Source organism: Hoplias malabaricus, chromosome 2, assembly GCF_029633855.1.
Source record: "Hoplias malabaricus isolate fHopMal1 chromosome 2, fHopMal1.hap1, whole genome shotgun sequence".
NCBI classification, from domain to species: domain Eukaryota; kingdom Metazoa; phylum Chordata; class Actinopteri; order Characiformes; family Erythrinidae; genus Hoplias; species Hoplias malabaricus.
In genome coordinates this window covers 32083936-32109616 of record NC_089801.1, presented here as the reverse complement: position 1 = coordinate 32109616, position 25681 = coordinate 32083936, and the positions used below count along the sequence as shown (strand labels likewise).

Here is a 25681-nt window from a genome sequence, read left to right as displayed (position 1 = left end):
CCATGTCTGTATGGGATTCACACACCAGTTAAAATTAGAATTGGGATGAAAAGTCGATTCAGTCGAGAGTCGACTCCAGGAAACGGTGCAGCGTTCCGTGTTTTCAAAACGTTCCGGTTTTCCGTTCCGAGAGTTCCATCTTTTCCTCCTGCACAGCGGTTCATTGCAGCTGTATTTAACCGAAGACCTTTACTATTTTTTCCGCATCTTTGCCCCAAGGTGATGCCCTTTAGTATCGCTTTTCTAATAATCTTTTAATTACTTATTTTGACGAATCACTTCCAATCGGAGCTCCTATGTTAGCCCAGTAGCTTGCCGTTAGCTCGAGTTAGCGTTTATACGGTCACACCCAAAGGAATATCCGCAGCTATCGCAAATAAACTTCATAATTATTTATGTTAATGAGGAATATTACTGTATATGTGTATATCTACATGTACGTAAATGTTTAGCTTGATGTTTGTGTGAGATTTGATGTGACGCTAACATTGATTTTCGTTTTCGCCCGCTGCTTCTTCAACTTCTCCGTTCCACCTTAAATTGTGCAGTAGTTACAGTTGCGCCTTGGGTGCCAGAATTAATCTGCTGCATCGTTTAAGGTGGAACTGTATATTCGAATTCAGAGCTAACGTTTCATCGGCCTACTGTAGCTAGATGTTGATTAATTACACAGTTACATAAACTTTATACAAATAGTACTAGCTAGTTAGATACATGCGTCAGTATTAAACTATTTGAACTCTGTTGTCAGATTGAAAATTTTTATACCCGTTTTTTTCCCCATGCCTCTTTAATATTAATGTTAGTAAATTCATCATTGATGTATTACAGCAGTATTATCGGTATTGGCTGAAATTAGAGTCTTAAAAAGCTGTATATGGCCAGCAGAAATCCTATGACTGATTCAGGAATATTCCGCCTCTTGTCCTTACAGGGAGATTCTGGTTCAGAAATAATGATACTTTTGTAATATCCTGTCACAATTTTAAATTAATTTCTTAAATTAGTGTGGAACATCAGAGTTCAAGACTGGTTGAATCACTGTTCCCTCACCAGCCAGATGTTCCAGCAAGAACTTGGCCGTATTGTGAGGATTTTGTTTGAGTGCCTGTGTTTTTCACACACTATTGTTTTGTCTTACAGTCCTTATCTTGACAGCAGTCTAGATTTAAAAAGAAAATTCTGAATGTTTTGTGCAGTGAAAATTACAATCAGGGAATGTTTAGAATAAAATAATATTCTCTTCCTTGTAAGTATCAGTGATCTTTAGTTTCAGATCCTCATTTGGTCACTGAGATGAGCTTAAGGTCGGTACAACACCCAGAGAGGTTTGAATCGTCACATTTTTTTATGGTCAGTCATATCTATATTTGACATTGTAAAATGTCAACAAATTAGCTCCAGGATCTTACAAAGGTAACACTAGTGGATCGTCATCATATATAATATGATGATATGAGAATAAGTATTAATTTTGGCTTGTCACTAGCTACATGAAATTTTGAGGTCCCATACAATGACTACTATATCTGCAGCTAACCTGTGCTAATAACATCCAGCAACAGCTGAATTTATTAAGAAATTACGTATGCTTTCTTTGCAGTGATCTTGAAGACCAAGCAGAATGACAGACTCAAAGTATTTCACCACAAACAAAAAAGGTAGGGACCTTACATTGACCACATGGACATATCTCAAAGTAAATCATTCTAGTCGTGAATTTAGTCACAGATCATGTTTACTTTGGGTCTGTGATCTATATTTTGCCCACTGTACACCTGTTATTTCTTACAGGAGAGATATTTGAACTTAAAGCAGAGCTGAACAATGAGAAAAAGGAGAAGAGGAAAGAAGCAGTGAAAAAGGTCATTGCTGCCATGACCGTAGGCAAGGATGTCAGGTAAGATTGTTTATTAGATGCTTCTGTTTTAACACAGGACAAGGGTCATATCAAAGGCAATAAGGTTCTGCATTATCTACAGCAGGACTGCCCAAATTATGGCCTGTGGGCTAGTGTTGTCTTACGTGGATGTTTGATTTGACACCCCACCTCCACCCGGTAGAAAATGTTTTGTGCATTTGTGCATTGTGATAAATATTACCTGCCTCTCTTTTTTCTGTTAATAGCTCATTGTTTCCTGATGTGGTGAACTGCATGCAGACTGATAACCTGGAACTGAAGAAACTGGTCTATCTGTATCTGATGAACTATGCCAAGAGTCAGCCTGACATGGCCATTATGGCTGTGAACAGTTTTGTCAAGGCAAGTAGTTCAACTGGTATAAAAAATGAAACAATGGTTTGTATTGATATTGTTTGTATATCACTGTTTTTTTTATTTTTATTTTTATTTTATTTTTTTGTTTTTTTGGGAAGCCATGCACCACACAGGACATATTATATTTGGTGCATAGCATAGTGGGTAACACTAGTGCCTTTATAGAATACAAGTAAAATATTTAACTTGCAAATAGTACCTAATAGCTGTTGCTGTCTCATCCCTTAGGACTGTGAGGACCCTAATCCTCTCATTCGAGCCTTGGCAGTGCGCACTATGGGCTGCATCCGTGTGGATAAGATCACTGAGTACCTGTGTGAGCCTCTGAGGAAATGCCTGAAGGATGAGGACCCCTATGTCAGGAAGACAGCTGCTGTATGTGTGGCTAAACTGCATGACATAAATGCCCAGATGGTGGAGGACCAGGGCTTCCTGGATTCCCTCAGGGATCTCATCGCTGACTCCAACCCAATGGTTTGTAGCACTGCTGAAAATAATCCTTGTTTTTGGTCTCACATGCAAGTTTAAAAAAAAAAGTGCATTGGGTTACTTTACATCTACGTTTTTTGGAGCTGACATAAAGGGTTTATTGTAAAAAAAATAATTTATATGATTTGGTTAATGAGGCACACAAAAGCAATTTCAGTGCTAATAATGCTACATATGGTAGAATGTGAGTTAAAGGCTAATTCAGTGACACGTGTTGCTCTCAAATTCTCTCAAAATGTCCTTCTTTCTTTCCCTCTAGGTTGTGGCTAATGCAGTAGCGGCCCTGTCTGAAATCAGTGAGTCTCACCCCAATAGTAATCTCCTGGACCTGAACCCCCAGAACATCAATAAGTTGCTGACAGCCTTGAATGAGTGCACAGAGTGGGGCCAGATCTTCATCCTAGACTGCTTGTCCAACTACAACCCAAAAGATGAGCGTGAAGCCCAGAGGTAAGTAAACAATTACAGTTAGTGCATTCTTGAACAGCGCCTAGTATGCAGTTTAGAGTTCATACAAATCTGAGCATCATTATGTAGATTAACTGTTGGTTAATTATAACACATGATCATCAAATGCAAAGAAACAGCATCCCAATGACTATATAGGGAACATCCTGTTATTCTAGATGAGTGGATTTGACAATTAGTGGCATCTGCCAGTAGGCCACTGCTAGCTGCCAATAACATAATAATCACTGAGTGTCATTGTCTTAATACTTACACTATTGCTCTGTGCTATGTTAAAAAATTGAGATGTTTTTTCTATAGATCCTTTCCTAACTGTTTGTTTGAAAGTTTTCTATATTCCTTTTTATTTCTCCTATTCTGTTAGTATCTGTGAGCGTGTGACCCCACGTCTCTCCCATGCCAACTCGGCTGTGGTGCTGTCAGCTGTGAAGGTCTTGATGAAGTTCCTGGAGTTGCTGCCTAAAGACTCTGACTATTACAACACCCTACTGAAGAAGCTTTCTCCTCCTCTGGTCACTCTGCTCTCTGGAGAACCAGAAGTCCAGTATGTGGCCCTGAGGAACATCAACCTCATTGTGCAAAAGAGGTCAGAATTAAAGCTCTACTTGTCATAATCTTAAACATATTCAGTCATATGTCAAGGATTTGGGAAAATGACCTATTTCATTATTAATTTTTAATAATAAGTACACATTCTGTACATAAGACTGTTCTGCACATTTTATTTTAAGGTTTCTTGTTGAATGTAACACACTGAAATTAATAATCTCAATAATCTTTGCTTGTGTAGTATTGCTGGAAATCACTGTTTATTACCATTAGTTTAACATTTAATAATTTTTTGCATGTTTTAGAAATACTATATGAATTAAATGTATAGATTTGTTTTGTATAAGCGTATGTGAGATGATGGAACTTTATACAGAGCGTCATTACAAAGTGCTGACATTAGGTGGCAGTATTTCTTTTTATTTACAATTTTTCAAATCAATTCCAATGCCTAAATACAAAATCAATGCGGGAATACCTCACATTTTAATTAATTCCAGCACATGCCAAAGTATGTGCTCAGTCAGTGATGATGGAGCAGCGGAAACCCTAAAATAAGCAGTGTCATTTCATTTATAAATGGCATTAACTGCCTCTTTGAAACTATAACAGCTGAAAAGTTGGCAGATTGCTGACCTTTAAAATGATGTTAATGTGTGTTATTTTCCTCACTCTGCTGCCAGGCCTGAAATCCTAAAGCAAGAAATCAAGGTGTTCTTTGTCAAGTACAACGATCCCATCTATGTCAAACTGGAAAAACTGGACATCATGATCCGACTGGCCTCTCAGGCTAACATTGCCCAGGTATTTCATATTCATTCTAAAGGAAACTGTATAAGAGTATGTCAGATGTCTGGTGCAGACAGCAGGGTTCAGCCAATAGGTAAACTAGGGATGGCACCTGTTGGGTTCACCTGATTCTCTGAACATTGTAAGGTAAAATGATGCCCTGACCGGAAAGTTGGCAGTTATTGGTGAATTTTATTTAGTAGTATTTTTCCTGATACTAATAAAATCTGGAGTTGGAAACAAATCAAATCAAATTTATTTATATAGCGCCTTTTACAACTGACATTGTCACAAAGCAGCTTCACAGTTTCAGAACAGAACATTTAAATCAAAGCCCAATGCGAGCAAGCCGAAGGCGACAGTGGCAAGGACAAACTCCCTTGAGGCTGGAGGAAGAAACCTTGGAAGGAACCAAGACTCACAAAGGGGACCCATCCTCCTCTGATCAAACTATAGATTGAATTTTAAATGATCACCAATGAAGTGTCATTATGCTACATAGTAATAATAAGGTGAGCAGCTGGTCTGGTCTGGGCCGGGCCGGCACCAGACACATTGCTGTTATCAGACACGCAATATATTTTTTTCAAACCGTAGATGAATGTTTATTTGCAAAGTTTAGATCTAGGCCTGTTTGTATCAACCAAGATTTTACAATAGCAGCATATCTCTTTTAATGTTGTCAGTTGATAAATCCAAATCTGATTACCGAAGAGCTGACAGACACACTCAAAGTTGCTAGTATAGCTATATCTGCAATTGGTACTGATGGCATGATATTATTTGTTTTGGTGTAGTTTTTCAGGTTTTTGCTTTTTTTGGTCCAGATTAAATGGTTGCTTTGTTTAAAACACTACACTAAAATACGCTATATTTGTCAGGCTAAATCGCTATATTTTGTAGGACATTTTTTGTAGGATCTGTGACACCTTTCTAATCTTTTTTGTTTTCATGGTTATTTTTTCTCTGATAAACACAGCAGGCACAAAGCATTCTTGCTATTTCTATCCTTTATAACACTTGGACCATTGCTCATAGGAAGCCTGAGTTAAAGCACTAATATCTGAAGTACAATCTGTTCATGGGTTGCACAGGAATCATTGTGGTAGACAGCACAAGCATGTTCTGGCAAGCCCAGGGTAAACTTAAATCTCCCTGCTGGCACTGCCAAGAAACTGTAAATATTTTTCCTACCATAATAAAGTATTTATATTATATTTATTGAGCAGGTGTGCTGAAAATTCATCTGTTTAAATAATGCAACTTTTGCATTATAAAATGTGACTGCTGGTGATGCATAACAAATACATTAGTTCAGAATACACAAATCATGTAATTAAAAATGCTATTTACATATTATAAAGTACAGAAAATAAAAGAACACATTGTGTCCTTTTATGTATTTTATGTTTAATATAGCTTGAGAACTCCATTCCTATAACACAATGAGCACAATTGATTATTACTATAAAAGTATATATTCATGCTAGAAATTTAAAATAAACACTAAGATTAATGCATTTTTGCCTCTACCATTTTTCTATAGCATTTGTTGTAGAGTTACTGCAGCTTATTGTAAACACTTGTCTCCACAACTTCACCTAAAATGTTATGTTGTAATTCCAGGTACTGGCTGAGCTGAAAGAATATGCTACCGAAGTGGATGTGGACTTCGTACGCAAAGCTGTCCGAGCTATCGGCCGCTGCGCTATCAAAGTGGAGGTCTGATGCTCTTCTGACATAAACAGCCCATAACTCTCTCAGGGGCTTTTGCACTACTACAAGAATTGATATATTTGCAGCATTTGAAATTTAGTGTTGAAATGTAGCTATTAGTCATCAGAGTAATTATTTAGACCTCTCTCTCTCTCTCTCTCTCTCTTGCTCTTGTTCTTTCTTACTTTTAATCCCTAGCAATCAGCTGAGCGATGTGTAAGCACTCTGTTGGACCTCATCCAGACCAAAGTGAACTATGTTGTGCAGGAGGCCATTGTGGTGATTAGGGACATCTTCCGCAAGTACCCTAACAAGTCAGTATTTGAGTCAATAAAAATATGCTGATTCCAAGTCATTTTGGAGCACTTCTATTCTTTCATTGATGATTCATTATGTATCATTGTTTCATGTGAGTTTCACACTATATGAAAGACATGTATGATGATGTAGTAAACTAAATATCGACAAAATGTTTGTTTTCATGAATTTAGGTATTTCCAGTCCTTAGAAATTTACAGATGATTATTAAATTGAGAATTGTTATTTCCAATAATTTTCTTTTACCTGTGTAGATATGAGAGTATCATTGCCACTCTTTGTGAGAACCTGGATTCTTTGGATGAGCCGGATGCTCGTGCAGCTATGATCTGGATTGTTGGTGAATATGCAGAAAGAATTGACAATGCAGATGAGCTTCTGGAGAGTTTCCTGGAGGGCTTCCATGATGAGAGCACTCAGGTCAGACCACTTGGATTGAATGAGAGCTTCACATGTGCAAAATGAGGCAGGATTTATTCCTTAGAGGCTTATTATAAAACCTTGGATTCATCAATTTTTTCCATTGTATTCTATTAAGAAAGAGGATTTTTCTAAATAGAGAAAATGCTGCAAAAATTGGTTACAAATAAGTAATAAATCATGTTCATTTTCAGTGGGACTTGATGTAAAATGTCCAAATTAGATTTATTAGATGGTTTTGTTATGAAATTGTGACACAATTCATATCGCAGCTGGTATTTTGAAAAATTATTCTACAAATAATTTTATTCAACACATACCTGATATTGTAGCTTTCCTCCTCACATTTATAGCTTACTGATGTTGTTTGCTGTCAAATGCTTTGCTTTAAACACAGAGTTTGATTGATCTTAATGTAATGGTAGAGACACTGAACTGTTTGCCTGTAGGTTCAGTTGACCTTGCTGACTGCCATTGTGAAGCTGTTCCTGAAGAAGCCCTCTGAGACACAGGAGCTAGTACAGCAAGTGCTCAGTCTGGCCACGCAGGTGAGACATTAATTTTACATTCATTTTTCTCCCCAGAAGGCTCCTGCACACTGTTATTATTCACTCGTTATACATGCATAATGGATACATCATTGAGAAACCTGTCCTCTCCTGCTCAGCAATGAAGTGGTTTTGTTATCATCATCTTATCACATGGGCACTTTAATTATCCTGCTCATCCAACACCAGCTTGTTTCATCAGTTTTATTTGGACCTCATTATTAGGGCTGGATATCAGTTAAAATGGACAAAAAAAGATAGAAATAGCCTGATTCCTGAATGATATTCTTTTTATATCGAATCCAGAAATGACTGAGGTGCCATACGTGGTGTCATTATGTGAGTACTGACTAGATGTGTAACGATACGCAAATTTGGTGATTTGCTATACATTGTAATTTCTGCATGATGATACATCTGTTTTTGAGACAATTAATAATGAAAAGGCAGCATAAATGTATAGGCACTTTAGCAGATGGAACATCTGCAGAGAGCCGTGAAAATCCCCCTCTCATTCCTTAACTATCTGCATTTTAACGTGTCTCAGTTTGTTACAAATTTTAATGTGAATAATGTGGATTGAGCACTTTCTGAAATCCATGATTTTCTATACACGAAAAAGACAGCATGCAAAGCTTTAAACATCATTTAGGGTGAGTTATTTCTTTCTCTTTTTTGAATTCAGTACTTGGTTTGAAGTAGCAGCTACAGCTATGTTTTAATCTTGCTCTGGTCTTATATGTATAGTTTGAGCCTTATCACCAGTGATTGATAGCCTCATTGAACGATGTTGTGAAATGAACCCTATTAGGTACACTGAAATGGTCCCTAGCTTTGAATGGTTTGTTCTGTGTCTGCCTAACTCACCTATGCAGATTACATAACTGACGGTGACCTGGTCTATCCAAATCTAATTGTATTTGATTCACAGCATTTTTTTTCTCACCACCCCTGCTGAGACAGAGTTGATAGAAATGAATATCATCGTGTATTGTGGCACCCTTTGTACTCCATATAACGGATTATAGATCAGGTATAGATAGCCAGTGAACAGTCTAGTGTTTTGTACAATGATGCCTGTTGCATAAATTCTTAGACCTTACTGGGTGTGAAACTTTATTGACTCAGTAAAAGTAAGAAATAAAGACTTATTTAGTTTTTTTTAATCATTCTGTTCATCTCTCCTTCACAGGACTCTGATAACCCTGATCTGCGTGACCGAGGCTACATCTATTGGCGTCTTCTCTCCACTGACCCAGTGACAGCCAAAGAAGTGGTTCTGTCTGAGAAGCCCCTGATCTCAGAGGAGACAGACCTGATTGAGCCCACCCTGTTGGATGAACTCATTTGCCACATTGGCTCACTTGCCTCAGTCTACCACAAACCTCCCAATGCCTTTGTGGAGGGCAGCCATGGCATCCACCGCAAACACCTGCCCATTCAGCATGGCAGGTATGGAGAAAGGAATTGGTTTTTATTTATATAAAAAAGTAGGGCTATTTAACAATTAAAACAATCTAAATTAGTCTCATTTAGTTTTTCTTGTTAATTGTAATTAATTGCTTTTCACTTATTTGCTTTAATGGGACAATACAGAAAGTTTTCTTTTTCCATTTGAAGTAGTGTGTTTTCTTACAGCCCCTGTTCATTTGCCTTTTTAATTCCCTCTGACAAGCTGAAAGATTTCATTTGGTATTTATCCTGTAGGAGTGATTTTTGAGATAAACAAATAAAACCTTTTAGTGTCAGCCAACAGAAACAAAGAAAGCCTTGACAGATAACAAGTTACTCTGTTCTATCCTTGAATGAGAACAATGCCTAATTGATTTGTCTGTTTGGTTGTTTACGCCATGTTCAGTCATTCCCCTCTGATGTCCTCCTCCATAGCATCGACACTGGAGAGAGCCCCATCAGCGCAGGGCCAGGAGCCCCAATCGACCAGCCTCAAGTCATTCCGTCTCAAGGTGATCTTTTGGGTGATCTGCTCAACCTGGATCTTGGCCCACCAGTCAACGTGCCTCAGGTGTCCTCCATGCAGATGGGTGCTGTCGACCTTCTAGGAGGAGGTCTAGACAGTCTGGTAAGTTCCAAGTGTTGTTTTTGGTTAAGTGGGTTATCTGTTCATACAAGGTCATTTTATAGAGTCTGTACTTAGAGATCTGTAATGGGAAATTATTAGATTATTGTAATTAACAAGTAATGCTTTCTGCAATTTATATTTAAATATAGAGAACACACATTTGAATGCTCCTGACCAAATAGAAATATTTTTTCAAACAACTTTTAAAGGCATTCAAAGAGATATACCAGAGTACATCTGCTTATCATTTTATGAGAACCATATCACAAGTTTTGAGCTTGAGAATAATTGTTTTAAACATTGATAATGCTTGCCAAGTGCCATCTGATATATTTCTGTGTACTCTTGACTTTCTTTAAATATTGTATATTCACTTTTTGTTATTTTACAATTAAACAAAGGCGCAATTTCAGATTTGATTTCTGATCCCATCAGAACAAGTGTGAAAGCTGCTGTTGTGTACCAAGGTGCCATTATCAGACATTTGCATGAAAACATTACTATTATTAACACAGATATAAGAATGTCTCACTTCAGTAAAAGTTCTGGCAAACGTTTTGGATCATTTCTAAAAGCGTTTTCTAATTGTGTGAAATTTTGAAAATATCCAATGTTTTAGCACCTGTCTAATTACAGCTAAACCTTTTAAAAGCTCATCTTTCCCACTCTTCATTATTCTGAATTTATGAGGGCATTATGTTGACCTGACTGCACCTGCAGTTTATTGTGCATCAGATTACCATTTTTACTATTTGTTACCATTGTCACATGTCCCCCAGAGGCATCTGCTTAATGGAAATGGTGCAAAACATTGTCAGCAGTAATTAAAATAATGCTTACCAAATTCTCAATAAGCTTACAGGAAAATGGAAAATAATAATAAGATATTATCAATATTTATTGTTATTTAGGAGAGTTTCATTTATTTTGGACCCTGAAAGTTGTCCATATTTTAACATAAAAAAATTGCATACAGTTGGCTTAAAGGGTGATTTGTATTTGCACTGATTGCTTGTAAACAAAGGTTTGCAAATTTGTATATTCTAATAAACAGCCCCAAAATTATATCTTGCAAACTCTGCATTGGTACTAGAATACTAGTACTTTTTATTTGCTCAACAAAGCTTTACAGGTCCTGAACATTTTCAGACTCACTGAAGGATTCTGTTCTATACCTGCCTCTGTTCTATGGATGTATTTGATTTGTGCTGGATATCCTTGACACTTGCACTTTAATAATGAACTCGCAATATTACCTCAGCCTGCTAGGGTCACCATTTGAGTATCTGCTTCCAAGCAAATTTGGAATTATATTCTTCTGGTCAGTAGGAAAGAAGGACTTTATGGACACAGCCCAAAGTGATAAAGTGGTAATATTTGCCTGAGGTAGAAACTGTAAGCACTGTAACATGAGAGTTATGACTCTCCGGTCTTTGCTCTTTCATACATAGATATTACAATATGCCCTAAGCCAGGAGTTGCGTCCGATAAGAGCTAATTTATTCACCTTCTATGGTGTTTGATATCCGGGGCAAAGGAACGATGACTCCAGCGTGATTAAGATCAATTCCATGTCTCATTAAAAGGCTTAGGTGTCAAATCTTTTGCTCAGACTATCTTCCTCCAAGTTCAGATATTGCCATAAAAGCTCCTCTCCTTTCATTTAGACATCATTAGAATAGAATAAAGGCCCTTCTCTCATCAGCTGCTTGCAATAAACCATTAGAGCATTTGATAGAACCAGTCATATTTTATTTTAATGAAGGCCGTGGTCTCTAATGCAGAGATAATGTTGGGGACCACAGCTTTGAGGTTTGAAAGGGCAGAAAAAATTTCCTTGCCAATGCACTTAATAAGATAGTAAGTTCAAAATATCTAATATATATTCTTTTTATAGAGAACAGGCCAAAATATATATGTTGTCAGTATATAAGTATTAGCCAAATGTAAAAGATGATTGATCTGCAAATAAATTGTAATAAATTTTATAAGTGTTTGAATAGGTTGAAAGACCGTTCCAGCACACTAGGGTATTTTCTGAATAGATGTTAAAAGAGCATCAACTTCATAATACTTGACTCTTTGTGCGAATAGGGTGGTCCTGCTTCTCCTCTTATCATTTATTTCGAAAAAAGCCACACCCTGTAGTAGCCTTGAAGCATTGTGGTATTGGCAGAGTCAGTAGTGGGTAGGGCTGGCCCCGAATATTCGGATGTTCATTTGTTAAGTAGGTATTTGGTTTATAATTTTGAGATTGGCATGTTCGTTTTTTTGGATAAATGTGGCGATAAAGGCAACCCTTCACTCCAACAGGTATTAAGCATTGTCGACATAAAAGTCTTGAACAAAGTCCTAAAACAACCTAACACGCTACAGCAACCTACTTACAACAAGGCATGGCAAAGCTACAGTTAATTTTGTTAGCTTTACACCTCAGATTAGAAAACCTCCAAGAAGCTCTGGTTTATTTGTGTACACTCTGCCCTTAGTGGCACAGTGTAGCGAACGAACCAATTCGTGACAGCCCTACTAGCGGGTGGAAATAGCAATGACAAACATTGGGAAGAATATTGGCTAGCAAAAGCTTAATTCATGTTTCCTTATGCCTTAAAAGAATTGATCATAATCCTTAGATTTGTTTACATGCAATAGCAAATTTTGATGTACTCTGCAGCCCTGTTCACAAAATACTCCTCCAGACAGGAAGCTAACTGGATTTAAGAAGACAGCATCTGCCTGCTGGAAGGGATTCTCCTGTGTTGTCTGTGCCCAGTGCTGGGTATTCATACAAACACAGGTGTTCTTCTGCATTGTAATCTCCTCTGCAAAATTGGCAGTCTGCAAGGAGACCTTCCAGCTCACTAATTACAGACTCAAATGGCTCCATTCAGGGCACATCACCGCACTGGTTTTAGACCAAAACTGAGTCTAAACTATATCCATATATGTGTGCTTCAACTGGAGTATGTTCTCCAATTAGGATAAACATTTGTATATTATCGCTATTACATTATAGCTAGATACTTAATATCAGTGGTTTATTATTGCAATTCCTGTTATTAATGATACATCTTTGCAACTATATTATTCAGAGCCTAGGTCAGATTTTTTTCCTCCCATATATATTAATAGAAAAGAAAACTGCACCCGCAAACAAATTATTATATGTTAGGGAAAAAGTTTGAACAATGTAGTGCATGTGTTTGTATAATTTGATTTAGAAAGATAAGAGTGAAAAACACATAAAAGAATTACAGTTGCAGCCCATTGTTCCTGACATTTTGCAAACAAGTCCAATTAACTGCAAGGTCATAAATCTCTGCAATGTACTTTTAGTGTGCCGTTACTTTAACAGGCAAAGGATGAAGTTTAAGTTTTATTTACAGCTTCTCCTTGTAGTAAGCTTGCACAGCCACCCTCAGTCCAAACTAACCACTATGGAGGCTGGCTGCCATAATGGGCAGTAATTTGGACTTATGTGAAGCTGCAATCTCTTTCTCCTTGCCTGCTGAGTGGCTGTCAGATTCTGAGCTTCCCAGCTTCCATCCTTGTGCTGACAGCCCACTGCAAAAGCAGGATTGTGGAAAAAACAGCCCTCAGTGTTGGGTATTGCTGTGGATAAATCCAAGCAACAGTCACATGACCTAAGAAAATAGTTTTTACCAAATATTAGGAATGTGAATCTCTGATCTTATAATAATTTGCAATTAATCTTTATTCATGATGGATTTTCATTTGAACCGTTTCTAAATTATTTTTGAAAATACCCAAGACAAAAAAATATTGTATGTATACTGTGTGTGTATTTCTGAGAGTGTATGTAAACTCTTGATTTTGCATTGACCCTTCTGAAGTACTTTTAAAATGTAGAAATGTAAAATAAAAATCAGGAGAATTCTTCTTTTGAATTTTAATTGGATTTGGTGCTTTTGTAAGTGAATACATTTACAGCCCAGATGAATAACCTTTTATAAGACTTTCTCAGGAGGCATAAGACTTTTGTTTGTAAACCATTTGTTGGTAGCTGATAAATGGCTACTTCAAGTTTAAAATTAGCCTCTGTTTAAGTGTATAACCTGAAATTCTCATGGGCCCTGGCCCAGGTGCCTTTTCATTCATCATGCCCTCTGTAGAGAGAGAGAGAGAGAGAGAGAGAGAGAGAGAGAGAGAAGGGGAGAGTGCAGTTTCTCTGCCAGTGAGGAATACAAGGTAATGAATAAATCTCAAAGGGAGAGAATAAATAAAGGTGGAAGTTTGTTTCAGTACTCTGATCTTCTTACTCTGGAGAAATGTTTAAGCTACTGTTGACTGGACTAGAATGCTAAGCCTTTTAAACCTCTCCCTGTGTCTGTTTTATTATTTATGGTGTGGTTACGGGTCTTCTTTTCTCTTTTGTAGCTCGGGGGAGACCTTGGAGGAGGTGTTGGGGGAAGTCCTGCAGTAAGTGAGCTAATCTTTTCCCTCATCCGTATGTCCATAGCTTGCCTTTCTGTCCATTTGTCTGCTCTCTGCATGCTGTTTACACTGATGGTCACATTCACAGGTCCTGATGCAGGCTGCACAGATTATCATCTCCTATATGTGTAGATGTATGTTTATGTGAGTTGGGGTATATTGCTGTGTTTTTTGCTTTGGTTTTGCTGCAAAACTGTAAAATTTCACTTATAATTTGCATTAGCGTAACGTGTACATGTATGGAATCATCCTTATTTATAGAAAAATAATAATGACAATTCTGTCATGCTTTAATTTTGCGATGCTATGACAAATTGAGTGAGTTATTGGTTTATGCCCTCTTTTGTAAATGATACCATCCACTAAATCCTACAGTGGGCATGATAGAGTCCTCTGGTATCACATAATGTGAAGATTGATTATATATAATCATGTATACATAACAAATATTCTATGAACATGATGGTAAAACTTAGAAAAATTAATTTAAATTAAACCAAATTAAATCGGTTATTGGGCCCTCTTGATTTATTAACTCAGAGGTGATTTGAATACTGAAAGTTCATTTTGTGGATCATATTTATTCCATTGTTATTTTTAGAACAAAGTATGCTGAATATTTTAAATCACAAAATGTGTTCTTATGGTCCATGTCACTCTCAAGTAAGCAACTAGACATATTATTATTTACCTATCTTTTTTATTGTGATTGTGTGTGTGTTGTTCTGCAGGTTGGTCAAAACTTTATTCCGTCTTCAGTGCCCAACACATTTGCTCCATCTCCTACCCCTGCAACTCTGAGCAGTGGACTAAATGACCTGTTTGAGCTGTCCACAAGTATGGCCACTACCACAGGTGGCTATGTTGCACCTAAAGCTGTGAGTGCCAAAGTTTCCTTAAGCTTGTTTAATTAATCGAACAGAATTTGTTTACATTCCCTACCCCCATATAAGTTTTTGAGCTTGGGGTGTTTTTTCTTTAAGTTCTTAAAAGATCAGGAGAAAAGATTTGTTCAGTATAGTAACAATTTAGAAGAAGGCATCAAGAAAGCTGCTATATAGTCAATAATTTCATATGCTCTATTAACCCTCTAAGCCTGGTAAACTCCCTTGGGCAAGTAAAGCACAAGAATAGAAATCACGTTTGCTATTTTATTGTGACATTACTAACACAAAGGACGGCTCACATCATATAGCAAGCTCTCCTGCAGCAGGTCTGAAAAGTAATTCCAGAGTTTTTCCCAGTACTGCTGCTTTCACATCACCTTCGTCCAGACCCTTAATGCATTTCTGAAGCACATCTCACTGGGGAATACCACGGGCAGCAGAATTAATCATAACTAATACCAATAAGGCTAGTAAATAAATAAATGAATGAATGCAAATATTTTAGAATTGTCAGCTTCAAAATGTTCAGAAGATCTTGCATCTTGAAGGAAGCAGTGTGAGTAGGGAATACTCTTCTTTGCAAATGTATTATATGTGCCCAGTTTAGCATATTTTGACAATGGTTTAATAAAAAAAATATATATATATAGATTAGATTAGAAGAATTGAAACGAGTTCTAAGGTTCCTGTCTAAAAGTCACTTAATTCTGCTCCGTTTATGAACCCCAACTGTTCAGAAATCAAACCCTTTAACCACATGCTTTACCTTCAGTAGATGTTTCTTTCCTATCCGTTATTTGCAGTAATGGCAAACACATCAATCCAGCGTTTGAGTTTGATGATACTTGTTGGAGAATGTTGGGTCGTACAGCTTAGGGCATTACACACTGTGCTTTAATAGAGAACGCGCAGACTTGTAACTGATAAAGAATTTATCTAGCCTAGCCTGTCAAAATATATAGCTTCTTTTGGGCCTCTTAACGGCACTTTCATTTTTCTGCTTTACAAATGCTAGCCCTGTCTCTGCATGTTATCTGGAATGTCTATTGAAGCGTTGAGCAGGAATGTACAGAGATAAGGGCAGCTGTGCCATTTTAAATACTCCAATCTCCCATTGAAAAATACAGTGCAGAGATTATTAGTGAATTTTTGTTGAAAATATCACAGTTCAAGTTTACATTCTGCTGAAATATGGACACAGAAACATCCATTTACTTTGATGTTTTGAAGAGCTTCCTTGTATTCTCAGTTGAAAAAACACATTTATTCTCTCCTAAATGCACTAAACTTGAAGTGTTTAGCAGAGAAGTCAGCATGTGTCCCCTCACCACAAAGCCTAAATGAGCAGACACAGTGGACAGTGAGTAAGTATTATTTGTTTCAGGTGTGGTTGCCAGCCATCAAGGCCAAAGGATTAGAAATCTCTGGAACATTCTCCCGCCGTCAAGGACACATGTATATGGACATGACCTTTACCAACAAAGCCCTGCAGCACATGACTGACTTTGCCATTCAGTTCAACAAAAACAGGTATATGTGCATTTATTCTCCTAATGAGATCTTTTAAACAATATCTGTAGTATATACAGTAATATATGTGTGTGTGTGTGTGTGTGTAGAATAACAGAAATCCCATTATTTTAAACAGTCTGTTTTTCATTGCTTTATATGTACCTCTTTTGTAAAGATTTGTCAAATCTAACAAATAGTCACTCTTATTCTCTTACTCACTTTCCAGTTTCGGAATGATACCTACCACACCTCTGCCCATTCACACGCCTCTCATGCCAAACCAAAACATTGACATCTCCCTGCCTCTCAATACCATTGGGCCAGTAATGAAGATGGATCCTCTAAACAATCTGCAGGTAGAGCATCCAAACTTTACTGTTTCTGTTTTAAACCACTTTTTTTTTTTCTCTCATGCACCCACACACTTACACGCTCCTACGCTTATCCGAGTAAATCTGACATTCAAGTTCACCATCTCTTCTAAATTTGCATCTATATTCAGTGTATATCCCAACCCCTGAGCTCTCGACTCCAAATTAGCATGCTCATTTTTCTGACGATTACACTGGATTGTGTAATTATCGCACTCGCCTGTCAGCGAGATTCATTAATTTTGTCATGAGTCGCCACCATTAAAATGAATGTTGTTTAATAACTGACGGTAACAAGCGTTTGCCAGAGGCAAAGGCTCTTGGCGGCTAATCAATCAGATGAAAGTGCAGTGTTCACTCCTCACTTTTCACATGCTTCAGGCAGGCCTTTTCTTGCTCTGAGCTGAACAGGAGGATGCTGGATCCTTTCAGAAATGGCTTCCTCCCCTCAGTGTTGAGACAGCATCTCCTACTTAGCCCCTTGCTGGCAATAAGCAGCCAGAAAAAAAACTAATGTCTTGAAACTCAGCCAGGAGAGTGTCCAGCAGTGCCACTGCTCAGCAGGTTCCAGCTCCAACCTTCGTACCTTAATGATCCAAGTTATTCTCTCCACTGTCTTCCTGACTAGCTTTTGTGCTTGTTTTTTTGTTGTTGTTTTTTTTTTTTCACCACATATTCTGTACAGGGTTTTTTTTTTAAACGGCAGTCACCCCTGTTGATTGGTCTTTTTTAAAGCTTAGTCTTTTTGTGTGCCCATGTCTCAGTCTTTCTTTTACACCTTCCTCACCTTCCTCTGCTTTTGTTGCTTGTTAAATGTGTAAAAATGCATCAAAATGTTATTCCGCAAAATAGAAGGTGAAACATTCATGCAGTTACATTTTATGTATTTTTGTGCAACTTGATGATTAAACAAAAATTTATAGTAGGTTGTAACATATTTAAACATATTCCATGTGAATAATGTATTTTATATGTTGTCAAATTTTGCTCCTTAGAGTAAACAGAAGATTTTTTTTTTACATTTGCAGCATTTTTGTCTTCACAATAATTTGTCAAGCCAGCCTCAGGGTTTTTTTAATGATTAATATCAGTATTTAGTAAAGTGTGATTTACAAGTATTATTATTATTATTATTATTATTAATAATAATAATAATAATTGCACTAGTGTTATATTTTAGATTTTAGATGGGATGAAATATCCGCTTAAACCAGAAACTGCAGACAGTTCACTTGACTTGCTTGATGTGCTCCAACACTGACCATATTTCAGACAGCAAGAGTGCTGTTTCTGGGGAAATCATACAACAAGGCAGGGAAAAAAGCTCCAGTAACTTAAACATCATAACCCTGGGTTGTTCCCAATGGATAATGCAAGTAGAAAGTAGAAGTCTTAGCCAAAACATAAAATATTAACCAATATTTTAGCTTAATTTATTGTGGTAAAACAGTGTTTGTTAGATTAAATTGGGAGAGAACATAGAGCTGTGTCTGTACTGCAGATAATCACTTCAGAGTTAAAAAAAAAACTCCAGTCACATAGACTAAGCTTTTGTCACTCTTGCTGCTGCTCAGATATTCAGTAGTGTATTTCCTCTGTTGATTTCCCTGCAACTCCCTGAAATCTACATTTAATGAGCTCCACTTTTTGAATCAAACTTTGCAAAGGCAACTCTAAACCTGCTTCTGCTATATTTCTGAATGTACTAATGCTGAGGCAGAGCTGCACTGTCAGGGCTAGTCTAACAAAGCTATTAACAAGTTATTTAGGCAACAAAAAAAATGATGAATATGTCTGAGAACTAATGAAAGCAAGTGTTGCTTTTTAGGATATTTTTGTTGTTCATTTTGTTGTTTCATGATTGGTTATTTAGTAGAGTGTGAGTTGGTATAAGTGAAATTGCACTGTAAATGTGTGTATTGAATATGTCTAGGGAGGTCATTGTGTGCCCTTGTAATGGCAGGCAGATGACATTCTTGTGAAGAATTTTATATTGTGTAGGTTTTACAACATCCTCAAATAAATAAATAAATATTTAATAAATAAAATAAATAGATCAACAGGAAGTAATACAAAATTGTGTACTTATTTTCTACATAATTGCCTGAATAAGAATGTCACTGGTGTGGGCACTTGTGCTCAATGGTGTACAAACTCTGCTGCTGTATAGTTGTATCTTGGTTATTAAGAGCAAATACAGATAAATTAATTCAGCATGGCTAATATAACCAAGGTTAAATGCTTATGGTCATTATCTGAGGGCAAGATATTTAATTGAAACATGTTTTCCATCTGGAAGTTTTAAAGGAAAAAAGTTCTTCAGGATGATAACTAGGTCATTGGAAATCCCGAGGGGCTCTTGTGAGCCCCCAGGCCCAGTGCCAAATGTGAGTGGATGCGGATGTGCATGTGCATTCAGCATCTGTCACAACACTCCTGTCACATACACAGGTGGCAGGCTCTGAGGTCTGGGCTGTGTAAGGTGTGAGGTCTTGAAAGTCAGTATACACTGGCACAAAGCCTGCTCCCGAACATGCCAGACAAATTACCACACACTCAGCTTGTTACTTAAAAAATTCACTGCAAAACAGAACATGGTTAATAACAAATGGAAGTATATATGGACAGAGTACTGACACATTCTTTGCAGCTTCATGTGATTGGCATTGACAATGCCTAGGTTAGACAACGTTGCTGTTAATATTTACTTATCAGTATATTCATTCATTCATTCATTGTCTGTAACCGCTTATCCAGTTCAGGGTCATGGTAGGCGCAAGGCAGGAACACATCCTGGAGGGGGCGCCAGTCCCTCATAGGGCGACACACACACACACACACACTTATGAACACTGTGTTGCAAATCCACCTACCAACGTGTGTTTTTGGACCATGGGAGGAAACTGGAGCACACGGAACAAACCCATGCGGACACAGGGAGAACACACCAAACTCCTCGCAGGCAGTCACCCTGGAGCTGTGTGACTGTAACACTAAATGCTGCACCACTGTGCCGCCCCACTTTTTAGTATATTAGATACATAAAAGCCGTATAGAAGAGGCATTTTTTCTTACTGACTGAATGACTGACTCCTAAGGTTGAAACGTGCATGCGCGAGTAGGAACTGTCAGTTCAACCATGTAGTTTATGAAAATCCATATAGCATCACACAGCCACATTAAACTTTGCGTGCTTTACTCTAACCGGTTACATTGAATAAATAACTAATTGCAATTCTTAAAGTCAGTAAAATATTCTTGGTGGTCTTTGTTCTTTGGTGGTAGATCATCTAGTATTTATTTTTAAATAAAATTAATAAGAAAAACACTGATGCCGGTGTTATATATTATAGTTTCTGTATTTATTAGTCCTGCCCTCCTTATTTTCTATACAATAAATTCACATAAAAAAAATAACATGTAAAGAAAGACATTGATAAGATGCACCAAAGCTTCTCCAGACCTTTCAATGACATTGCTATGTATTTGGGCTTTCCTGTTTTTGAAATGCCAGAAAAATCTGTATACCTGATAATGGCTGTATAGCTAATGGCAGTCCAGCAAATCTTTGTTTCTCTTTGTTCTTGTTTAGTTGTTGATTTAAGGAGGTGAAATGTATCCATTGTTTTCCTGCTCTGTCATCTGCAAATTTTTTATGTTTGCCAATTGTGACAAAGGTTGGTCTTCTCTAGTTGACTAAATCAGGCAAGACCACATATATAAAAAATTATTATCTTATTTCTCAGTTTCTTTGACCTGACCTCTTATGTTTAAGTGCAAGAGTATGTACACACAATGGCAATATCTGGCTTCCATTCCAGTGCTTTTCTGATGCTTTTCTTACCTGTAATATGTCCCATTTCTGATATCCTGTAATATATTCAAGGTACTGACCACCAAATTCTCCTCTGCCACAGGTGGCCGTGAAAAACAACATAGATGTTTTCTACTTCAGCGTTCTGATCCCGCTCAATATCTTCTTTGTCGAGGACGGCAAAATGGGTATGTACCATGTTCCTGCCCTCTGCACTTCACCAGTAATCCCCTTGAGAAATATATACATTTAAAATCATAGTCAAGCTGTGCTGGCTGAACAGAAAACAAATTAATCACTTTCTCCAAACAGGACTCAAGCCACATATTTTAGGTAGTTTCAGATTGCAACCTAATCGTAACTGTTCTGTTACGAACTGTCTTATGTAATTGTCTTTACTTTTTTTTATTATTATTATTTAATTGTGGGTGACATTTCTTACATTCTGCTCTGCCCTTATCACTGTGACAAGCAGCGTGACAAAGTTAGCAAATACAACTGAATTCTGAGAATAAAAATCAGATGTAAGAAACAAAACCAATTTGCTCGTCTTTGTGAGCCATGTCCCTCTTTGCTTTTCAGAGCGGCAGGTGTTCCTAGCCACATGGAAAGACATTCCCAACGAGAATGAGCTGCAGTACCAAATCAAGGAGTGTCACTTAAACGCCGGTAAGTCTGCCAGATGAGTTTTAATATACCAGTGTTTACTTCTAGAGTGAAATAGACCACTGCAGGTTGTACTGCACAATACCTTCACACAGGGAACTCCATTATTCCGTCTCAAAACTATTTAAATACGTGAGAGTTCTTCCTTTTTCAATGCAAATTGTTCAGTCTCATAATATGGGGCAGTATGTCAGGCAGGAGAGCAGCAACAGAATCAGACCCTATAAAAACAGATTTCTCAGAAGACTGGTATTTGATCTCATCAGCCAAAAGTTAATATATCCCAGCAGCGCAAACACAAGGGACATAGTCAAATGAATATGATTGTTTAATGTACTACTGTGCACTTAAAACACAGCAGAGAAGAAACCCAATGATGTCACTATTTGTTTGCTTCTCCGTTTACCTTTATACAATTAGTTCCAGTCCAGATAAGCCTCGAACTACACAGCTGGGAATTTCCCCTGCACATCTGCTTACACACACACCAGACTTGGCTAAAGAAGCTGTAAGAAATTATGCCAATCTCTATTTATTGTGGCTATTTAATATTGAGTTTCCCGTTTAAACACTATGCTATTGAGCTGTTGTAGCTAACCAGAACTAAACAGGTTGGAAGTAACAAAGATATATGCCACCTTGTTAGCCTGATTTAACAAGAACCGTATATACTAACAATGATCATTTGGGATAGTTCCCTAGACTCAGGTGAAGCTTAAGCCGGTTAAGGCTTAAAAGCATTTTCAATAGCTAAAAACCATGGCAACCTCAGTTTTAGCCCCATAGTGCCAGAATGTCATTGTTCAACTTTTGGTGCTTAAGTGTGGTGAATTTAGCCACTAACAAACTAGCTAGCCAAGTTGTATCATTATCCATTAAAACTTCTTCCAGAGCTAGAGAGCTGCATTAGCCCTCAAAACAATACCAGCTTATCAAATGCTTCAAACCCAATTTTATTCCTGTGTTATAGGTTATTACTGTTCATTGTTTATGTTTTGTACACAAGCAACTCATTCATAAATGTCATATTGTAGTTGGTATGGCTCCTGCAGAGGAAAATTGCAATTCTTTTCTTTTGGGTACCATTTCTGTTGGTGTCCTAGGCGGTTGTTTGAATTCAATTTGTGATTTAAGTTGACTAGTGGGAGGAAATATCAAGACTGGTATAGCAACATTGTTTTTCCTTTTGCTACAGTTTGTAGCCTGCTGATTGCTTATAACTTGTTTACATCCATTGCTTGACAGAAATATTTTGGTTGAATGACAATGCCATGGGAAATCAGGAAATAGAAGCTTTTGTTTGGACTGTAGATTGTCTTGATCTCACCCATTTTGTTGGGGTATTTTATTTAAAAAATTATGCGTACTGCAGATTTAATATGGTATTCTACCGATAAAGATGAGTATAAATCTCAAACCCTGACAGCTCCCTGCAGTTTGTGTCAGCGGTTAATTTTATACCTGCATTATTATTATTTTTTGGTCTATGGGTCGATATTTTCATAACGACACCCCTTGAGTAATTTCAAAGACATTTAGGTACTTTTTCAATATGAGTAATGTTCCAGTTCTTGCAGCTTTTCTGCGCCTGACTTTCATTGTAATTCTGCAATAATGTTTGTTTCCTTCTTGCCTGTAGGAAAAGAGCGAGCAAGAGTAATCTTAGCACGACAGGAAGAAAAAGTCAGTAATATGTTTCGCACATTGACTTTCTGTCCATGTCTCATGAGAAACCAATACTCATGAAAAGCAATTCTTGCCTTCCCATTAACAGTGCATTGTCTTTTATGTGACAGGGCTTTTATTTTATGACTCTGTTGGCTATTTTTATCCACATGAATGTTCACTATGTGCTTCATTTCTAAAGTAACAAGTTAATTTTAATATTATTATTTGAATTTTCACTGCAGCTCAGCAGTCATGTAAAAAGGAAAAATGTAATATGTAGTATACATACACTGAACGATTAATAACACCTACCTTGTATCAACAGTCAGTGTCTGTATTATCAGCTCCAGTAACCATAGACAAGCTCTTTGTAATTTTACAATTACAGATTGTAGTCCACCTGTGTCTCTGCATACTTTCTTATCCCCATTTCACCATGCTTCTCTGTGGCTAGTGGAGCTGATAAAACGGACAATGAGTGTAGATACAACATTTTATATTGGCTCCACTGACCATAGAGAACATACATTTACACACAAGCACCTTGTAGTTCTACATTTACAGACTGTAGTCTTTTCAATTGTCAGGACCCTCCCAGGACCACATTTCTCTCTCTTTCTTTATCTAAATCCCTTTCTGTCTCTCTTTCATGCTCTCTCTCTCTCTCTCTCTCTCTCTCTCTCTCTCACTCTCTCTGTCTCATCTGGACACACACTGATGCAGGCACTGGGCTCTTCCACATTCTTGTGCTTCAGTTATTTTTAAGCACTGGTTTGACAGCAGCAGGCCAGGAGGGTTCCCTGCCCATTGAAGCAGAGCACATCTCCAGAGGGAGGAGAAGAGTTTCCATCTCCTTCAATGGATTCTTACCTCTTCCTCTTTATTTTTCTGTCATCTTCTGAATTAATTTTCACTTTTTTGCTTTATTTAGTCGTGGACTGTGTGCGTGTATTGTAGTGTAGCTTAGTAATAAATAGTTCCATGAGGAATGCCTATATTAAACATCCACAGGTTTCTTCTTTGCTGTAAGGGGCTGACAGCTACACAACCTTTCACACCCATAGTGTTAAATTATCTTCTCACAGTGGATGGATGGACAAAGAAACCTATTTTAGCCTCTTAGTACTTTAATAGTTTTAAATTTATTCATATTAAAGAGAGATTTAATAAGTATTTTCATGCTTACGGAGAATTTCATTCTCAAACAAAGGTAGCTTCTTATTAGGTCTGTCTTTATTGATGTCTCTCATTTCTGACCTAACCATTTATCCATCTCTGTGTGTGTTAACTTTGTCATTCCTGGTCTTTTGGTTTCCCTTTCCATCTGCGTTTATCGCCATGTCTCTCAATTACACACCACTTTCGGGAATTTTTTTTTTCCCTTTTCTGTCCATTGCCCTTGGTGTCATCATCCTTTGCTTCTTCTCTCTCCCTATTTCTCCACTCTATCTTCATGCACTCTGATGACCTGCCAGTCCTGTGTCTGTCGGATCTCAGTGAGATAATCCATGCTCTGTCTGTGGACCATCAGCTTTGTGTCGTGCTCCAGCACCATTCAGCCAAGCTGGATCTGTCAGGGTCAGAAATGTAGCACTGATAGAGCTGCTAGCACTATAGTAGATATCAAGCATTCCCTCAATCACTGCTTCAACACAGTCCATCTCCATTCTGTCAGCACTCTGTCACTGACCACATTAAGTCTGGTCACAGCTCCAGTTTTAGACACAGCAATATTAAATGGAAGAAATCTGTATTTGCTTGTTGAGTGTGCTGCTTCAAGGGCTGAACAGTATAGCAGAAAAGCCTTTGCTAATCAATATTGTTAATTACATAAGATAAATTCTTGTGAATTAAATATTTCATGAGCTATTTTACAAGCAGACTCTGCTATTATATAAATTCAGGCTAATTTAAATACCAAATGTGTTTTATGTTTGAAAATGTGTTGAAAATATGGTATATTTAAATCCACAGAAAACAGACAGTTATGCTTGAACAGATGGGGCATTTGTGATGGTCTCTCTTAATGGAGATGTGTAAGATGCAGTTTAGATTGATATTGTGTAAAAATGACTTGTTTTAAAAAGCCTTGTAGTGATCTTGTGACATAGCTGTAGACATTTTTGGATAGTTTATAATAATAATAATAATAATAATAATAGGAAATCAACTCTGAGCAATCTATGTAAATATGCAAACCTAGTGGGGGCAGTTCACAGTCTAGCACTGACATATTGCTAATTACTATTTTTCATTAATTATTCACTGTATTATTAATTTTTATTTGCGGTGAACTATCCTGTGGTTGCACCTTTTATTTCTTACTGTGGTGGGAGTTTAGACTTAACGTATGCTCTGTACCACTCTGTATTTCAGTCATGTTGTGGAATAATTTCGCAGTGTCACTGACACGGGACACTGTGATCAAGTGAAGTGTGACCGTGTAACTGACTGTGTGCATTTTTGTATGTGTGTGCGGCCCCGGCAGACACTGTGTCAGGCAAGCTGCAGAATAACAACATCTACACCATTGCCAAGCGTAACGTGGAGGGCCAAGACATGCTGTACCAGTCCCTGAAACTCACCAACGGCATCTGGATACTTGCTGAGCTTCGTATTCAACCTGGCAACCCCAACTACACGGTAAACTGCC

At 37.5% G+C, this 25681-nt stretch overlaps 1 protein-coding gene across 3 annotated transcripts in view; it reads left to right on the top strand.

The window, feature by feature from the left end:
• The first annotated feature begins 83 nt into the window (after positions 1-83).
• Positions 84-25681, top strand: part of ap2b1 (adaptor related protein complex 2 subunit beta 1) — a 30763-nt gene continuing 5165 nt past the window's right edge. For 2 of the 3 annotated variants that reach the window (XM_066658615.1, XM_066658614.1), the window contains exons 1-21: positions 84-219; positions 1604-1661; positions 1795-1900; positions 2128-2263; positions 2507-2752; positions 3027-3217; positions 3600-3821; positions 4468-4588; positions 6200-6295; positions 6488-6603; positions 6862-7027; positions 7477-7575; positions 8768-9027; positions 9463-9655; positions 14054-14095; positions 14842-14988; positions 16382-16527; positions 16736-16865; positions 20798-20882; positions 21277-21363; positions 25517-25671. In XM_066658615.1, the coding sequence (XP_066514712.1) occupies positions 1625-1661; positions 1795-1900; positions 2128-2263; positions 2507-2752; positions 3027-3217; positions 3600-3821; positions 4468-4588; positions 6200-6295; positions 6488-6603; positions 6862-7027; positions 7477-7575; positions 8768-9027; positions 9463-9655; positions 14054-14095; positions 14842-14988; positions 16382-16527; positions 16736-16865; positions 20798-20882; positions 21277-21363; positions 25517-25671 (2781 nt within the window). In that variant the 5' untranslated portion in view covers positions 84-219; positions 1604-1624. Of the gene's footprint in view, positions 220-1603; positions 1662-1794; positions 1901-2127; positions 2264-2506; positions 2753-3026; positions 3218-3599; positions 3822-4467; positions 4589-6199; positions 6296-6487; positions 6604-6861; positions 7028-7476; positions 7576-8767; positions 9028-9462; positions 9656-14053; positions 14096-14841; positions 14989-16381; positions 16528-16735; positions 16866-20797; positions 20883-21276; positions 21364-22999; positions 23044-25516; positions 25672-25681 lie in introns of all 3 variants that reach the window. The other variant, XR_010797358.1, reaches the window with a different exon arrangement.